This window comes from Mangifera indica, chromosome 19 (assembly GCF_011075055.1).
Source record: "Mangifera indica cultivar Alphonso chromosome 19, CATAS_Mindica_2.1, whole genome shotgun sequence".
Classification (NCBI taxonomy): domain Eukaryota; kingdom Viridiplantae; phylum Streptophyta; class Magnoliopsida; order Sapindales; family Anacardiaceae; genus Mangifera; species Mangifera indica.
Window position 1 is genome coordinate 4,505,042 of NC_058155.1, and position 17,193 is coordinate 4,522,234.

Sequence of the window (17,193 nt, forward strand, 5' to 3'; positions counted from 1 at the left end):
TAAAAAGTAAAGGAACCATCAATATAGGTATAATTCTAAAATACCCAATGTGTGTTTTGCATGTTCATGAATCTTATGCATAAAACAAGTATCATGGTTAGAGTTTTTAGGATTGTTTGATTTTTCAATTTAATATTATTGTGTTGCTAGTTATTGACACCTTAAAAACCCAACAATGGTATTAGAGCCACCGTAAAGTATATTTTTCATGAAAAATATACCTGCGGTTAATTTTGATTAATTGTATAAGTTGTTGCATGTATTTGAAATTAATCAAAACTGAATTAAAATTTGGTAAAAATGAAACGATTTGTTAAGTTTCATGTGCAATGTAAACTATGTTAAATTATTAAGTAATGGTTTCTGAATTTTGTTTGAGTTTTGTTGATAATTGCAGGTTTATATTAGTTTAATGCTATAAGTTTCATGTTGATTGCATGATTCGAGGGTTGATGCTAGTACAAGTACGATTTACGTGTTGTATTCCCTTAACCTGGCATCATGGCTTGCCAAAAAAACTGGGATTTTTAAATTCTCTATCACAGGAGATATATGAAAATATGTGACTGAAAACCATCATGCACTACTGACATTAAGCTGTGCATGGTGGATGGTCAGGTAGCATACTTCCTGACATTGTGTTGATGAGCATGAATAGAGATCCCATGTTTAGTCGTGCTTTTGCATGATGCCAACTATGCCTTTTGTGTGTTTTTCAATCATGTCTCATGGCTCCCAACTATACATATTTTTAAAATTTTGGTAAATTTCAAAAGCATGGCTAGACACTTCACCTACATGCCCAAAAAAGTGAAAAATATCAATTTGGTCATGTTTTGTTGAACTGGGACTAAATTAAGATTTCCTTAACCGTAAGGGTAGAATGCTAATTTTATAAAACTTCAGGGACAAAAAAATTTGACACTTGAAAAAATAATAATTAAAATTTTAATTTTTAATTAGAATGTATATGTATGGATGTATGTATGCATGACTCCCAATACACAACAAATGGACCTATGTGTTCGATGTTTTTATTTTTATTTTGGATTTGTAATTCTGAAATAGGGCTTATGCACACTGTCATTCTCTCCATTCTTCTTTTAGATTAGGTTTAAATTTTGTTTTCTTAGAAATTTATAGCTAAGAAAACAAGCCATGTAATTATTGAAAACTTAAAGACTGAAATGAAAGGACAAATGCGAAGACTCAAAGATGAAGATTGACCTAAGTTGACCAGTCAAACTCTTTTTGGCTTGAAGGGTTTGAAATTAGCTATAGCTATGTACTGACATATTTATTTTATGTTGTAGAATGCATGTGTAGGTTTCATTTGTGCAAATATCACCTAACATGCAGCATAAAACTAATAAGACTGTTTAATTAACATCCTCAATTTAAATATTAAGTCTAATATTTAATTGGTGTCTTCCAATATAACGCCTTTGTTCGAACCTTGTTTGTCAAAGGGAATGGTACATTTCTGTCCAGTAAAACATTGGGAGTTGATCATATTGGGTCTGACTTAACTAACGTACTTTGCTTGTTTGCCAAAGTGAATGTGAAATATGTTAAAGGCATGAGTCGGGAATGCATTTGTTGATGTAAGGAGATATGTAATATCCAGCCTATTAATATCAAAAGTAACATTTGATATCGCATGATTTGTTAGGTTAACACTTGACTTGAGATCATGGGCTTTCAGTGATTAATTTGAAATTTATCTATTTGATTAATTTAAATTTGTTCACAAATGCAAAAAGAAGAATTAGTGCGATAGGATCTCAGTCTACTAGAAAGTTCAACAAAATTTCTCGAGTACAAGAGTGAGGACTATTGACTTGAGAAAAATAGTATGAGCATTTTAATTAGTTAAATCCATCATTAAAATGTATATTAATAATTAAATAAAATTACTAATTTTTTTATTTGTAAATTGTAGATAACAATAACACTATGTCAAACCTAATATATTTATTAATGCTCGAAAAAGAAAATAGACTCACCAGAAGCAACTTCAATAATTGGTATAGAAGTCTTTGAATTATAATGCATTAGAAAAAAGGTTATAGATCCTTAAGGGGTTGTTGTCCCATGAGCTTGGTCTCAATGCCACCTAGGAGGAAAATGATATTTTTAACAAGTATCTTAATGACTTTATGGAAGTTTAGTATTTAATGTTGACTTTCATGTCACTTAAGCTTTAAAAACAACATGAGGAAATAGATACTCCATCTATATTTGCATACATTTGAGAGTTACATGACATTTATGTAAAGGCAAAATGATATGAGATATCAAATGAGTTGTTTGATTGTAAACTTTTTTAGGAAGGCCAAGTTGGCTTTCATATGGTCAAGATGATTGGCTACATTAAGCAGATGGTGAGCTTAGGCTTCATCATGGACAATGAGTTTGTCATTGACTTGGTGCTGAAATCTCTCCCTAAGTTTTGGGCTAATTTGAAAATGAATTTTAACCTAAACAAAAATGAGAAGTCCCTTGAGGAGTTGTTATCCATGCTCAAGACGATTGAACAAGAAGTACAAAAGGTTGCTTTAAATAATGTGTAAATAGTTAGAGCTAGTGCACACAAATCCAAAGCCAAAAGCAAAGGCAAGACCAAGGCAAATCCAAAGCAAATAAGCAATTCAATACTACTACTCAACATACAGCTGATATAGGGAAAAGAAATGTTGTCTACTTCTATGGTGGCAAGACATGTCATTAGATGAGACATTGCAAGACCTTTCTAAATAACAAAAAGAAGAAGAAGAAAATAGTTAAAACCTCTATTTCAGATATGTTTATCATTGAAATAAATTATTCTCCTTGTTCATCTTGGGTTGTAAACACAGGATATGGTTCTCATTTTTATTCTTATAAATAGGAATTGTGACAGAGTATGTTGTTTGCCAAATGAAAGGTTGACCTTCGTGTTAGAAATGGAGCATGCATTGTTGTATTAGCTAAGGCTACCTACTAGGCTCATTTTAGAATTAAAGAATTGTTATTATTCTCATTCTATTTCTATAAACTTAGTTTTTATATTTATTTTGGATTAAAAAAATATTTATTTTCAATTGATGGTGGTACCATAACCATCAGTTTAAATAATATTTTTCATGAAACAATTGAATTGTTTGATGGTTTATATATTCTAAAGCTTGATAATGAAACTCTCAATGTGTAAAATAATAAGCAATTAAAATCAAACAAATTGAATACCACATATCTTTGGCATTGTAGGTTAGGCCATATAGGACCAAAATATATATCATGGCTCCTTAAACAAATAGTCTTATGATCATTTGACTTCCAGTCATATGATAAATACGAGTCATGCCAATTAGGTAAGATGACCAAAACAACCTTCACTGGGCACAATAAAATGATGATTGAACTATTAGGGATCATACACAGTGATATGTGTGGGCCCATTATAATACATAGCAAATATAGGGAAGTATATTGTGTCATATTTATTGATGACTTCAATAGATATGCGTAACATCCTTTTCTAGACATATAGCTTTACACAAAATATGCATAAAAAAAAACATGTCAAATTAAAATTTCTAAGCAGAAATATTGAAATTAAGTGTATGACCATGAATAACATCTCACAATCCTAAAAACCCATTTATTATTTCATCAACCAATATAATAAAATCTGAGTATCCAATTATAGAATTCAATATATAGGATAAATAGAAACAACTTATAATAAATTAAAGTTTATTCATAGAAAAGTTAAGATAACAAATAATAATGATTTGAAATCCATGATAGATAAAGTTAATCCATGGAAAAGTTAACCTGTTGTCTCCTTCGTTGTTATCCTATTGTCAACAACTTTACTTGCAAAACCACACAAGTAGAACACATGAGTGATGCACTTAATAAGCAAGTAATCCATAACTCAAATATATGTACGATAACATTTACGTGTCATTTATTTCTCAATTTATAGTCCCGCAAGGTATCTGAATTATCTTGGCACGTTGCGCCTATTTCCTTAATGACAGTGTCATCCTAGATGACTAGTGCCAAACGATGTATATTAACATCTCGAATGTCTGTGAAAGCTAGTGACATCCTAAATGTCATATAAGCATACTCTATACACATGTCAATTGATCTTGGGGTACAAATACCATATCAAAATAGCAGTGAGACTTTTGGTCTTTCTTGCCATTGCACATGCATCTCGATTGCCGATTGCAAAATTATCTAAAGCTATCAAAATTTTACATATACATATATCTATATATACATATATGTATATATATATATATATATATATATATATATATATATATATATATATATATATATATATATATATATATATATTGGCCCTATTGCTTTCACCACCATTTTATTCATAATTCGATGATTTATACTAGTTTAATATATCATTTTCAGCTTTTGACTCGAAATCGCTCTAGTTGGGGTACATGTTGTTATCCATACAGTTAGGCATACTAATAATGATTTCCATTATTAACAACCTTCATTAGGGTCTTATCATTGACTTTCCTTATAATTATCCTTTGTAAGGGTAAATTAGTTATTTTTAAACTTTCATACTCTTATTTAAACATCATATCTTGTTTACTAACTCCTCACATCTTTAATGTCAAATTTTCCCAAAAGAACATAGGTGTGTATCTCTCATACACGATGGTGTGTTAATTAATCCACATGGTGAAAAACCTAAGCACAAGGGTGTGTATCTTTGGAGCAAGACACACGATCATGTGTCTCATACCACACAAGTGTTTACTTGTTCTCAAATCCACATTTTAGTGGTTACTCTAAGATGGGGAGAAAATTCCCTAATTATACATGCCCATATATGTAGACATACATGGGTGTATAATATTGATTTTCCATAGTTACGAATTGCAGGTCCTGCATTCTTTGGCCAACAAACCTATTTTTCTGGCAACTAAATTACAAACACTACTAACTAAACACTGCCTCAATATCATCATACGTTACACATCCAAAGTTGCATCAAATAATGCATCCAAACCTAATAACATGTAATCTAAACTCTTACAATCATAATACCATTAATCAATCCATAACTATCTACCCTTCAATAAAAAATTACAACTAGGACCAACTATTGTCATTCATGCATCTAATCCAAACATTGAATAATGACCAATAATCGCATAATAGCACTCCATCCTAATAACAAATTAATTCAACCCTAATCCTAATAACAAATTCACCAATTCGCCTACATTTTTCTAATGCATATAGCCATCCCATTCATACAAACATAACGGTGCACCAATTCAACATACTATCTCAATTCAAGGATCTCAACATTCAATCAAAAATCATATGAATTAAACAATAAACTACTTTCCTCTCCTCCGATGATGTTTTGATAACCTTTATGTGGCTTGATTGAACTCCTAAAGTCTCCTCTATGTCTAAATCTTCTAAAGCATTCAAGAACCTCTCAAACCCTTTACTTTTTTGTGAAAAATATGGTGATAATGTTCAACCAAATGCATTTGCGATCTTTATTTTTTTTTCTAGAAATAACAACAAATACGGGTGTGTACTTAAGACACATAGGCGTGTATGTTGTTACATATTAAAGCCACTTTTTGAAATCCCTATGATATGCATCCTTATCCAATATTCAAATGCATTAACCATACATGGGCATGTAGACTATCATACACAAGCATGTGGATCAACCATACTTAGCCAAAAAAACCAAATAGCAACAAGAAAAAATATTTTGCCCTTTTTACCACACATATTGGCTTGTGACCTTCCCACATGGTCATGTGTCGATTGTTTCACACATATTAATGACACAAGCATAAATACATGTATCCCATGCCAAAAGATAAAATACCCTTGGACATATGTACGGGTGTTACAATATTGCTATGTGTTTTTGTTGAAACACAAGTCTAAATGTTTTAATAAATTCAAAGAATTCAAGAACAAGGTAGAAAAGCAACTTAGAAAACAAATTAAAATCTTTCAAAGTGATTAAAAAAGTGAATGTCTAAGTGATGAATTAAGAGAATATTTAATGTAACACCCACAAATATGTCTCAAGGGTAGTATAGTCTTTTTGTTATGTTGACATGAGTTAAAAAGTCAAAGTTTATATTTTGGGTGATGCACAGTCATGTGTAGGAGAGGCCATCACCTAAGCTAGATAAGTTGATTCAGTGTTTAGTTAAAATTTAAGTGACATACCCTTGTGTGCCTTGTCACAATCTTGTGTTTGGAGCACAAAATCAGTTTATAAAACATTCATCACAACGCTCCTATTATGTTTTGCATATTTTCTTCCTTGCTCTGTTACAGTTTTTGTGCATCAAAGAAAACTTATCGTTTTTTTATTTAACTCTATTATGCACTTTCAGATATACTATGACTTAACACTTTTTTGGGTTCCAAAATCATGCTTCGATATAATAAATGTAACACCCCTTTTCAAATATATACTCTTCCATGGAATATGACCCAAAGAAACGTGTACGATTTGACTCCTTAATTAAAACAATGGATAATTTAAGCATGAAATTAAATATTCCGTTAAATGCGTGCAAAAAGATGTAAACTAAATAAATACTTTAAATGCATTAAAAACCCTTTATTATTACAAATCATATGTCTAAAAGTAGCTGAAAAACAATAAAGTGCATAATTTGAAACATAAAAAACATAAAATCCAAAAAAGATGATTTTGTCTCTTGCCTTCAAACAGTTACTTGTTGGATTGCTAACTTTCTTGCATGCTCTGCTACTCATCTTTACCTATAAAACACAAAAAAGGAATGCATGAGTGAAAACACTTAGTAAGTCGATGACCTCTTGGTACCTTGCATAAAACATAAAAATAAATCTAGTACTCCGTTAATAAGTCTTGATGTGGTCATAACTAGACATCTTTGTGCCTTAAACATAGGCCATTCATAAAGTCTACTAAGGCCTAAGCTGATTTCAGCATATCTCATGTCCTAATGAAAACAAATGTGTTTGTTTGTTAATTATCATGTATTGCACACATGTGATACAATTTGTTGGGCTAGATAACTATCATATCCTGATCACACAGAAAAAATCTAGTCATAGTCCCTCCCTTACCACATACAATATTATTCGTAGTTCATTTGCACACCCCCTAATGAAGTTAATACAAATGTGAGGTACCAATATCATTATTATTTGTATTAAGAGTAAGTATGATGGTGAAACATTAGCAATATTATAAATCACTACATATATGGTATATATAAATTTCAAATTTAACCATTACTTAGTATTAATTAAATAATTAAGTATTAAACTATTAACCCTGTTAAATTGGAGAAAAGGGGTTTTTTTTCTCCAAATATCAATTTTAAGTTACAAAGGATTAGTGTGTAAAAATTGTGATATTCGTATATACATGGGCATGTGACACTCAACCCATGGTTTTGTATAGAGCAGATGCATATGGGGAGTTAACTTGGACACATTTCTATGTATTTGGATCCATATGTCATCCACTTTTGGAAAGCCATACCCCGAGATATATGTCTCATACCACACAACCATGCATTTCTCCCTTCAAAACGAACGTGGGATCTTCAAACTTTCAAATTTTTTGGAACGACACATGTCATACATGACCGTGTGTCGCAATCTAGAAATTACATCCTAGGGTTTCTATGTTTTTTCAACTATAAATTCAGTAAGATTACTTCTTCTAAGGCATACACAGAAGTCTTTGCACACCTCAAATATGATATTCATACGATTTATCTAATCAAAATACACATGCATGGCTCTAAAGCATCAATCAAGCCAAAACATATAACAGTCACGCAATCAAAAGTTAGACATACATATAATTCCTCATATTCGTATATAACATCAATTTCATTAACTAGATCATCACTACTATATCTAAACATACTTGGATCATGAATATAACAGAAAATTACAAAGATTTACATGACCAAACAAGGGAAAATGCTCCACTTACTTGGATTCTAGTAAAATCATCTCCCTTACATGACTACGATGATTTTGGTAATTGGTAACGACTCCTTTGGCAACCACAAACTCCTCTCTCACACTCTCTCACTTTTTAAGCTACTGGAAATGCAAAAGAATGTCTGAGATTTAGGGTTGATCTTGTTTTTATTTTATCTCTAAGATATGATACACGAGCATGTATGGACCATACACAACTGTGTGCCTAGTTACACAACTAAGGTAGCTTTTTATTTCCCCCCAATCACAATTTGATCTAAAAGTTTGACTTTCTGCTAACTATACATGGTCGTTTATATCTCCATACATGGGTGTGCACTACAGGAATTTAAAAAAATCACCAACTTTAAAATAAAACAAACTAAAATGCCCTTAGGCTTATCTGTAGGTGTTACAATTATGTTGTGACCTATAAGCTCTCTGCTGAGTCAATAACATTCAACTTCAAACTAAATCCAAACACAAACCATTATTGGCTTTTAGCAAGGCATCATGGCCACTTGAACGATAGAGTGTCAACTAATATCTCTTAAGTTTTTATAATATCATAATTACATATAATTTAATCCTTTCATCAACTAGTATCTATTGAGGCTGAGACATAAAAGTATGACTATCTAAATGGTTTCTCATTATAAACTAATACACATCAATAATCAATTAGATGTAACAACAACCAAATCCCATTGGACCATATATTCAAGCGATCATGGATATCGTTTAGTATTCTCATGTGAGATATTTTCTCCTATTATTGATAAACCATAGTCTTCATGTATCTCACGATATAACCAATGACTACATTTATGGTTACTCAATTACGATGCCATTTTGGATAGTGTCAAACTATATCAATCCTTACACAAGATGGTTTGGTGACCTTAAATCAAAAGATCACATGCACCTATAGTATTGAGAGGACTTATTTTATAGACACTAGAGTAACCTTATCTATGGATATCTTTTGATCAGGTTTGTCTAGTGAACACATCTACAATGTACACTCATATGTTGCACTAAGCTATCTACAAATAGTTTTGACATGTGAAAATTGTCATTATCTTTCGATGGGACTGCTCAACACTATGATAATCTCATCATCATTACATGTGCTTTTGTTCATTGAAATGTAGGGATTACGAACTTTTCTAGAGTGACCTTTTAATGTGTGCATATACGGTTTCCATGATTAGTCATCTGATTCCCTCATCACAATTCTATCATTTTATAGGTATATTATTCATACGATTATATAATAGATAAACATATAAATTGAATAATATTAAATCATTTTATTAATTATTAATATAAAATTATAACTATAAATGTCAAGTGTGATTGACTCTATGACATCTATCCAAAATCTTAAACTTTTACATTAGGGGTATAAGTGTCATTTAGTAAGCACAATTTGTTATATAATTAAGTGTTGGGGCAAGTTGTCGTTTCACAAGGTATAGTTTGACGTTGGTATAAAAACCTTGGTTTCTCTCCTATGTTGGTGTGCTATTCATTTTCTCCTATTATGTTTTGCACATTTTCTTCCTCGCTTTGCTACAGTTTCTGTACATCAAAGAAAACCTATCGTTTTCTTATTTAACTTTATTATGCACTTTCAGACATACTGTGACTTAACAATTTTTGGGGTTCCAAATTCATGGTTTGATACAATAAATGTAACACCCCTTTTTCAAATACATACCTTTCAACAGAATATGACCCGAAGAGACGTGTACGATTGGACTCCTCAATTAAAACAATGAATAATTTAAGCATGATATTAAATATTCACTTAAATGCATACAAAAAGATGTAAACTGAATAAATACTTTAAATGCATTAAGAACCCTTCATTATTACAAATCATATGTCTAAAAGCAGCTGAAAAACAATAAAGTGCATAATTTGAAACATAAAAGACATAAAATCCAAAAAAGATGATTTTGTCTCTCGCCCTCATACAACTACTCGTTGGAGTGTTGACTCTCTCACATGCTCCGATGCTCATCTCTACCTATAAAACACAAAAAAGGGACGCATGAGTAAAAACACTCAGTAAGTCGATGACCTTTTGGTACCTTGCACAAAACATAAAAATAAATCTAGTGCTCTACTAATAAGTCTCGATGTGGTCACAACTAGACATCCTTGTGCCCTAAACATAGGCCATTCATAAAGACTAATAAAGCCTAAGTTGAATTCAACATATTTGATGTCCCAATGAAAACAAATGTGTCATACAATCTATTAGGCTAGATAACTATGATATCCTGCTCACACAGAAAAAATCTAGTCACAATCCCTCCCTTACCACATACAATATTATTTGCAATTCATTTGCACACCTCTTATTGAAGTTAATGCAAATGTGAGGTATCAATATCGCTATTATTTGTATTAAGAGTAAGTATGATGGTGGCACATTAGCAATATTAAAAATCACTACATATATGGTATATATAAATTCCAAATTTAACCATTACTTAGTATTAATTAAATAATTAAGTATTAAACCGTTAACCTTGTTAAATAGAAGAAAGTGGTTTTTTTTTTCTCCAAATATCAATTTCAAGTTGCAAAGGATTAGTGTGTAAAAATTGTGATATTCGGCTTTGTTTCTAAGTTTTATGTATGTGAGCCAATGTTAATTACAACTAATTTTTATAATTGCTTTTGCAGATGGGTTTGTACTTAAAGACCCTACAACAATTTTTATTTTTTAGTTGTTTCATCAATAAAATGAAGCAACATATAAATTTCATTTTCAACATAAAATCTTTTGTTTGTTAAGGTTATTTGCACAAATGTATTTTGTTAATATAAATTTACACACACCAACCAAAAATGCATGAGATTAAGCCAATTACAAGAAAATAATTTTGGCAATTGGAATTAGTGAAAATAATATGCTATCGCTGAATGTGTTGTCCCAATTATTGTGTTTGACAAATTTCCAACTTAATTTAAACTCAATACAAACTAAATAAACAAAACCCATATCACTCTCGCTTAAACATGAAGTTTAAAAAATAAGTGATTTAGATCTAAATTAATAGTATTCTTATTTATTTATTTATTTTTTTAGTTTTTATTTTTATTTGGGATGGCATGTAATCGTTTTCTTTTGGTTCTGAAGAATATAACTGGTTATAGTTTGCAAGTGGCCTACACCTATTTAATAAAATAAAATATTTTAGATTCCCTTACATTAATGATGAACGGCCTTGAAAGTCAAAAAGCGGAAATAAAGAATACCTGGCTTTAGGTGAGGTTTCGGAACAGGTCATCGGATACCTTCTGGAAAAAAATTTAAAAAAAAAAAAAAAGGTGATGATGAAATTACGGATCGGCCCCACTGGATTCTCATTGTCTGCGCTTGTGCTTGCAGTTGATCTAAACATGAAACAAGTAGTTTCTTCAGATTCATAAATGTTGAAGTCGAACCTCCTAATTTACTTGACACTTCTTCCACAATTGCTCTGATAAACTCACTTTCATGCCTGCAAAATTCAAAAACATAATTTAAATTATCTTCTAAATTATAGTTAATCATATGCAAATTATTATTATAATAAATCATACGGTTATGTAATCTTTTTCATTTAGCTCTAATACATTTACTTTTACATTTTTATTATCAATTTCCTGCTTAAAGCCAGACTCAATTTACTAACTTTTAAAAAATACAAGGAAAAAAAACTTATCAATAGTAAAAGAAAAATAACTATTCAATTGTTATAAATATTATTTTTATTATTTTAATAACTAATTATTTATACTCTCATTCAAAAATAAGTAAATTTATAATTTTAAACAAGTCTATTAAAAACAAAACTGAAAAATAAGTAAATTATAATTTGAATTCACTATTCTATGAAAATTTTTCCATTAAAAAAATTTTTACAAAGGAAGTTATATAATAAAAGTTTTTTCATCTTTAAAATTTTTTAACAATGAAAAATATATTTTCAATAACTTTTTTTCCATTGTTAAAATCATAAATTTATTTAATTTTAACAATAGTATAAATAGTTTATTGTTAAAATCATAAAAATAATATTTATAACAACTAGATAGTTTATCTGCTTATAATTTCCTCTTGCTTTTGACATTTTTATTAATTAAGACATTTCTAGAAAAAAAGGTTTTAATTAAATTCTACAGAAGAATGAAGAACCTTTTTACCTATCCTTCAAATGGAATCCTTTGAGATTGGCCACCTCTTGTAAAGCGTTCCTCCACATTTGCACATTCTGTAAATTCTCCTTAAAAATTTCTTCATGTTTAGCAAATGCTTCTTCAAAGACTCCCTTTTGATGTCTTGGAACACTTGGCTCAACATCATAGAAAATCGGAATGACTATTTGTCGCCTTATTTTCATGCATTCGACAATCTTAGCTAGTTCATTCAAGCACCAAGTACATGAAGCATAGCGTCTTGAGAAAACAACAATCGAAATTCTTGATTCTTCAATTGTTTTGACGAGTTCCATTGAAATGGGAGTTTCCCTTTCAAGTTCTTTGTCGCCCTTAAATACTTTAAATCCTTTCCGATCCATAGCAGCAAATAGATGATCTGTGAATCTTTTGCCAGTGTCTTCACCTTGAAAGTTTAAAAATACATCATATTTCCATCCGACAGAAGAAGAAGAAGACCCATTCAAAGAACCTCTTTGGCTGCTCATGTTAAAAAAAATTCCTTGAATCGACAAGCAATATCCTATGCAAGACCCTGAGGAGTTGGAAAATTAAAAAATAAATAAGCAGAACAAAGATGAAGTTTATACACCAAATAATGTCTCTCTAAAGCAATATCCACATGAACTAAGCACTTTTTCGTCATTCAAAACCAATTATATTTATCAAACAAAGACTTACTGCTATAAATTTAAAAAACAATTCTTGGATAAATATGAAAATTCATGAGAACTTTATAGGATTAATGGACTTTCTGGTAACAATCCATACAGATCTTGTGGGGATCTGTAAAATAAACTAAGATCAACACATATTTTGCGTAATGATACCTGATCTAAATTAATTACAGTTGTTTAGCCTAAATTTATTTTCAGATCTCACTTAGCTCTCACACAAAGTAATGTATCAGCTTCCTAAAGAATCATAGATTTAAGGAAACCAAGAGTGTTTGAGAACTTACAGCTTTGAAAGAGTTGCAGAACTCTGAAAAATGAGCTCTAAACCGATCAGCCAAAGAAAGCAGGAAGTCTTCTCGGTTGTGAGGATTTTCGCGTAGTTTCAAAACCGATCAGCCAAAGGAAGCAGGAAGTCTTCTCGGTTGTGCGGAATTTCGCGTAGTTTCAAAACCGATCAGCCAAAGGAAGTAGGAAGTCTTCTCCTCAAACGAAACTCACATAATTTCCTTTCTTTCACGCGCTCTGAAAGAAGATTTGGAACCGTCCAGGAAATTTCCGACTCTTCGTTTTTTTATCTTTTTAATTTTTGACTTTCAGTCTTCTCCCTTGTTTAAATTTGGACGGTTAATTTTTTTTTTTAATATGATTTGTTTTAATGGGAACTATATATTATGTCATAAAACTAATTGACCAAACTCACGAAATCGAAATCACCAAGCTGAACAATTATGAGTTCGATTATTAATTGAATAAATATTATCAACTAAAAGTTGTATGATCATGGAATTGGTTCTAGGACATCAAACCCAACACTATGATGAATCTGTGAATGTTATCCTTGCCAAATTAGTTGAATCAACACCTAAAAAGATACAGTGATTCAAATTAGATATCTAATATAAAAGACTCAAAGTCAACTAGTGGGTATGTGATCACACTGGGAGTTGCAACTATATCATAGAAATCCTATAAGCAAAGTTATAGTTAGATCCGCTATGAAATCTAAGTATATCATTTTGAAAAGGCTGAACAGGGGGGTAGATTTGAGCTGAAATAAGTCAAACTCGAGCTCACATAAGCTTGAGTTAAACTCGATTTACAGAAAATCAAGCTCGAGTTTCTTGAGTCCACTTTAATGTTGTTCGAATTTGGATCATTTCAAATGAGTCAAACTCAAACTCAAGTTGAGTTCAAGTTTGAATTGAGCTTTGAGTTTAGCTCGTTATTAAGGTAACTTCTTTTTAATACATATTGGTCAAACATTTTTTTTTGTTAATTCTAAAAATCCTCCAACCTTACTTTCTGAACTTAGTTTTGAAACTGGAGTCTTTACAAGAACTTGTAATAAATTGACCTTTGTTACAAGGTAAAACTCATACTTGACCATACTCACGGAGCAACAATCCATGAAGCAACTAATTACAAGAACAACGACCAATAGCTTGACATATAGGTAGATGTCTCCCGAATTATATTTCTTCTTTATGTGTAAATATGGGAAAGATATAGCTTATTATCATATCACAACAAGATCATTATCCTATTTTTATGAAATGTAATGAAAAATTGATTTTTAAATTTCTATTTGAATTCTAATCAATAAGACTTTAACATTTTCTCATCATCATATAAATACAAATGATCATTTAAAGAAAATGGGAGGAACAAAGAAGATAAAATGTTCAATCATATTATATCTTATAAAAATAGGTGAAAAGTCTCTTGGAACTATCCTTCTTAGGCTTCTCTCCCAAAATCAAGTCCTTTTCAGAATCAATCTCTTTCGTAAATTATGTGGTTAAAAGTACTAGTGCACTTAAGGTTAAGAAATCTACTTGAATGTAGTATTCTATTTAGTGTGGTTGAAAGAGTTCTCCTATTCATATGACAACAAGATTTCCATTATTATTTCTGTCAATCATATTCCTACTATCACCTGACAACTAACCATATGGCTCTACAGATTTAGTGAGTTACAATACTTTCATCCTAATCAAAGCTATGTACAAAACTATGGCATGCTTTTAATATTTGACATTATGTATAAAAAAAAAAAAAAATTACAAATTTCTGTATAAAACTTCAAACAAGATTAAGAGATGCAAAATATAGGAAGCAAGCATCCTTTCCCTTGTTTTTAACTCTACAACCTCCACTTATTGCTCATTTTCTTTACACTAATGTAAATATTTTTAACTTCATATGAACTGAAGTTGTAACACCTTGTTCCAACCAACACTTTGTATGAGTTCAAGTTACCATCCATAGACGAACGGCCTATTAGAGGTAGTAAATTGCACCCTTGAACGATATCTTTCATGTTTCACAAGTGAACAATTGAAAAATTGGGTCGAATAGGTTGTTTGGGCAGAATATAGCTATAATACTTCTACACATGCATCTACCAAAATCTTTCTATTTGAAGCAGTGTACTTTTTCAAAGTGGACGGAACAATGCTTGAGAATTAGGTGAAGTTGGTCGTTCTTTCACTTGGACAGAAGAGTTAACAATTGGCACCAACTACCAAGGGTTCATCAAATCCAGAGATAACCAATTTATAACTTGGAAGGAATATGTTCAATTGTTGATTGCTCGTTGTGGATCTCAAGTATATGATGATCCATTAACAAGCCTGAGAAATCCTAGACAGTACTCAATCACTTGACAACTATGATCTGATCTTAAGGGCATAATAGCTGACAACTTTTGGTGACATATTATGGAACTTCGACGATTTGCAAATGGTTTTCACACAAAGAAGGGCAATAAAGGATTTTGTAGGCCATAAGGTCAATGAATTATCTCTCGTTAATAACATTCCATTGCTGAAAGTACTTAGGAGAGATCAACAATTGACATCAATCCAATCAAATATGCAACTAGAAGGAATGAAGCTATAGATTCTTGTGTTTTTCACATATAGGGTATTTGATAGATATCCAAAGATAAAAAATAATTTAAATAGCTATTATCTTAATGAAGGGACTTTTGCCCACTACTCACAATGATTTAAAAAATAAAAAACATACATATAATTTTATAAATTGGAAAAAATTAGACATGTTTGTCGTCGGTTGTATCGTCCACTGATTTTGCATTTTATCATGGGCCAAATGACTATATTCCACCCAAGATTTGATGAAATTAGTTTCACGTCCTACAAGTTTAAAAAATCAAAGTTTCAACCATTATTTATTTTTATTAATAAATTTTTGTTGGTTTTTTTAGAAATAAGAGTTTTACCTTATTATTAAAATTATAAAACTATCACTAACATTTAGTATAAATATCTAATTATTAATATATCTCTATTAGTTTAAAAATTTATCACATATCTTTAAGAATATTATAACTTTAATCAATCTTAAAATATTATGTTTTGTTTTGTTTTTTAAAAATAAAAATGTATTTTTTAAATATATTGAAGAGTATATTAAAAATTTTAAAATTTTTAAAAACACATTTAAATTTTTTCTCAAAATTTTAAAAATTCTTAAAAAAATTAATGAGCACTCTGAATATTTTTCAAAAATTAGAATTCACTCATCAGATATATATATTATTTGAAAAATATATATATAAAATAATATTTTTATTTTTTACTTGACCAAATTTATTAATAAAAATAAATAACGCATGGAAATCTAACTTTTTAAAAGCAATGAAAATTTATCACTCAAGCAAAGCTTGGGTGGGGAGTAGTCTTTTGGCCGTCAATGCCACTTTGGGATTTTCCATGTCTTGGAGCAAAAAATAAGTTGAATTATATAAGTGTAATTATTTTATTTAAAGTCTTCAAAATTGGGGTAATTAATTAAAATAAGCAAAATTTTAAGCGTTTATACGTTTTTAGATCACCCTAAAAAAGTTTTATCAAAATAAGCAAATCATATTTTTTTTACCCTTTTTACCCTTATGTTGAAAAACCCAGTAAAAATATTTTTTCTGAGAATATGCGTCGGTTTATGGTGGTTACAATGGTCGCTAGGGATTTTACACTAAACCCTAAATATGTCGAATTATGTATATAAATGTTTTTTAATGTTTCGAACGCTTAAAATGACGTAGTTTCAATGTTAATGGATGTCTGGAAGTGTAGCCGTTAAGAGACAAAAAAGCGCAAATTTACAGTGTCACGCAAACTGCGCAAATTTACAGTGTTACGGAAACTGCGCAAATCGCGCAAACACTGTTTACACCGCGCAAACCTGTTCACATCGCGCAATCATTGTTTACATCGCGCAAAAGTAGATATTATAGTCTGTGAACAGTATTTTTTGCGCGATT

The 17,193-nt window shown here is 30.4% G+C and overlaps 1 protein-coding gene across 1 annotated transcript; it reads right to left on the minus strand.

Annotated features, from left to right (window-relative positions):
- Positions 1-9,844: 9,844 nt before the first annotated feature.
- Positions 9,845-13,509, minus strand: LOC123203215 (TMV resistance protein N-like). The gene is made up of 4 exons (XM_044619480.1): positions 13,190-13,509; positions 12,217-12,763; positions 11,287-11,531; positions 9,845-10,045 (listed from the first exon to the last, which is right to left on the minus strand). Exons 2-3 carry the CDS (start codon positions 12,714-12,716, stop codon positions 11,315-11,317), a joined length of 717 nt encoding a protein of 238 aa, XP_044475415.1. The 5' UTR covers positions 12,717-12,763; positions 13,190-13,509; the 3' UTR covers positions 9,845-10,045; positions 11,287-11,314.
- Between the last annotated feature and the right edge of the window lie 3,684 nt (positions 13,510-17,193).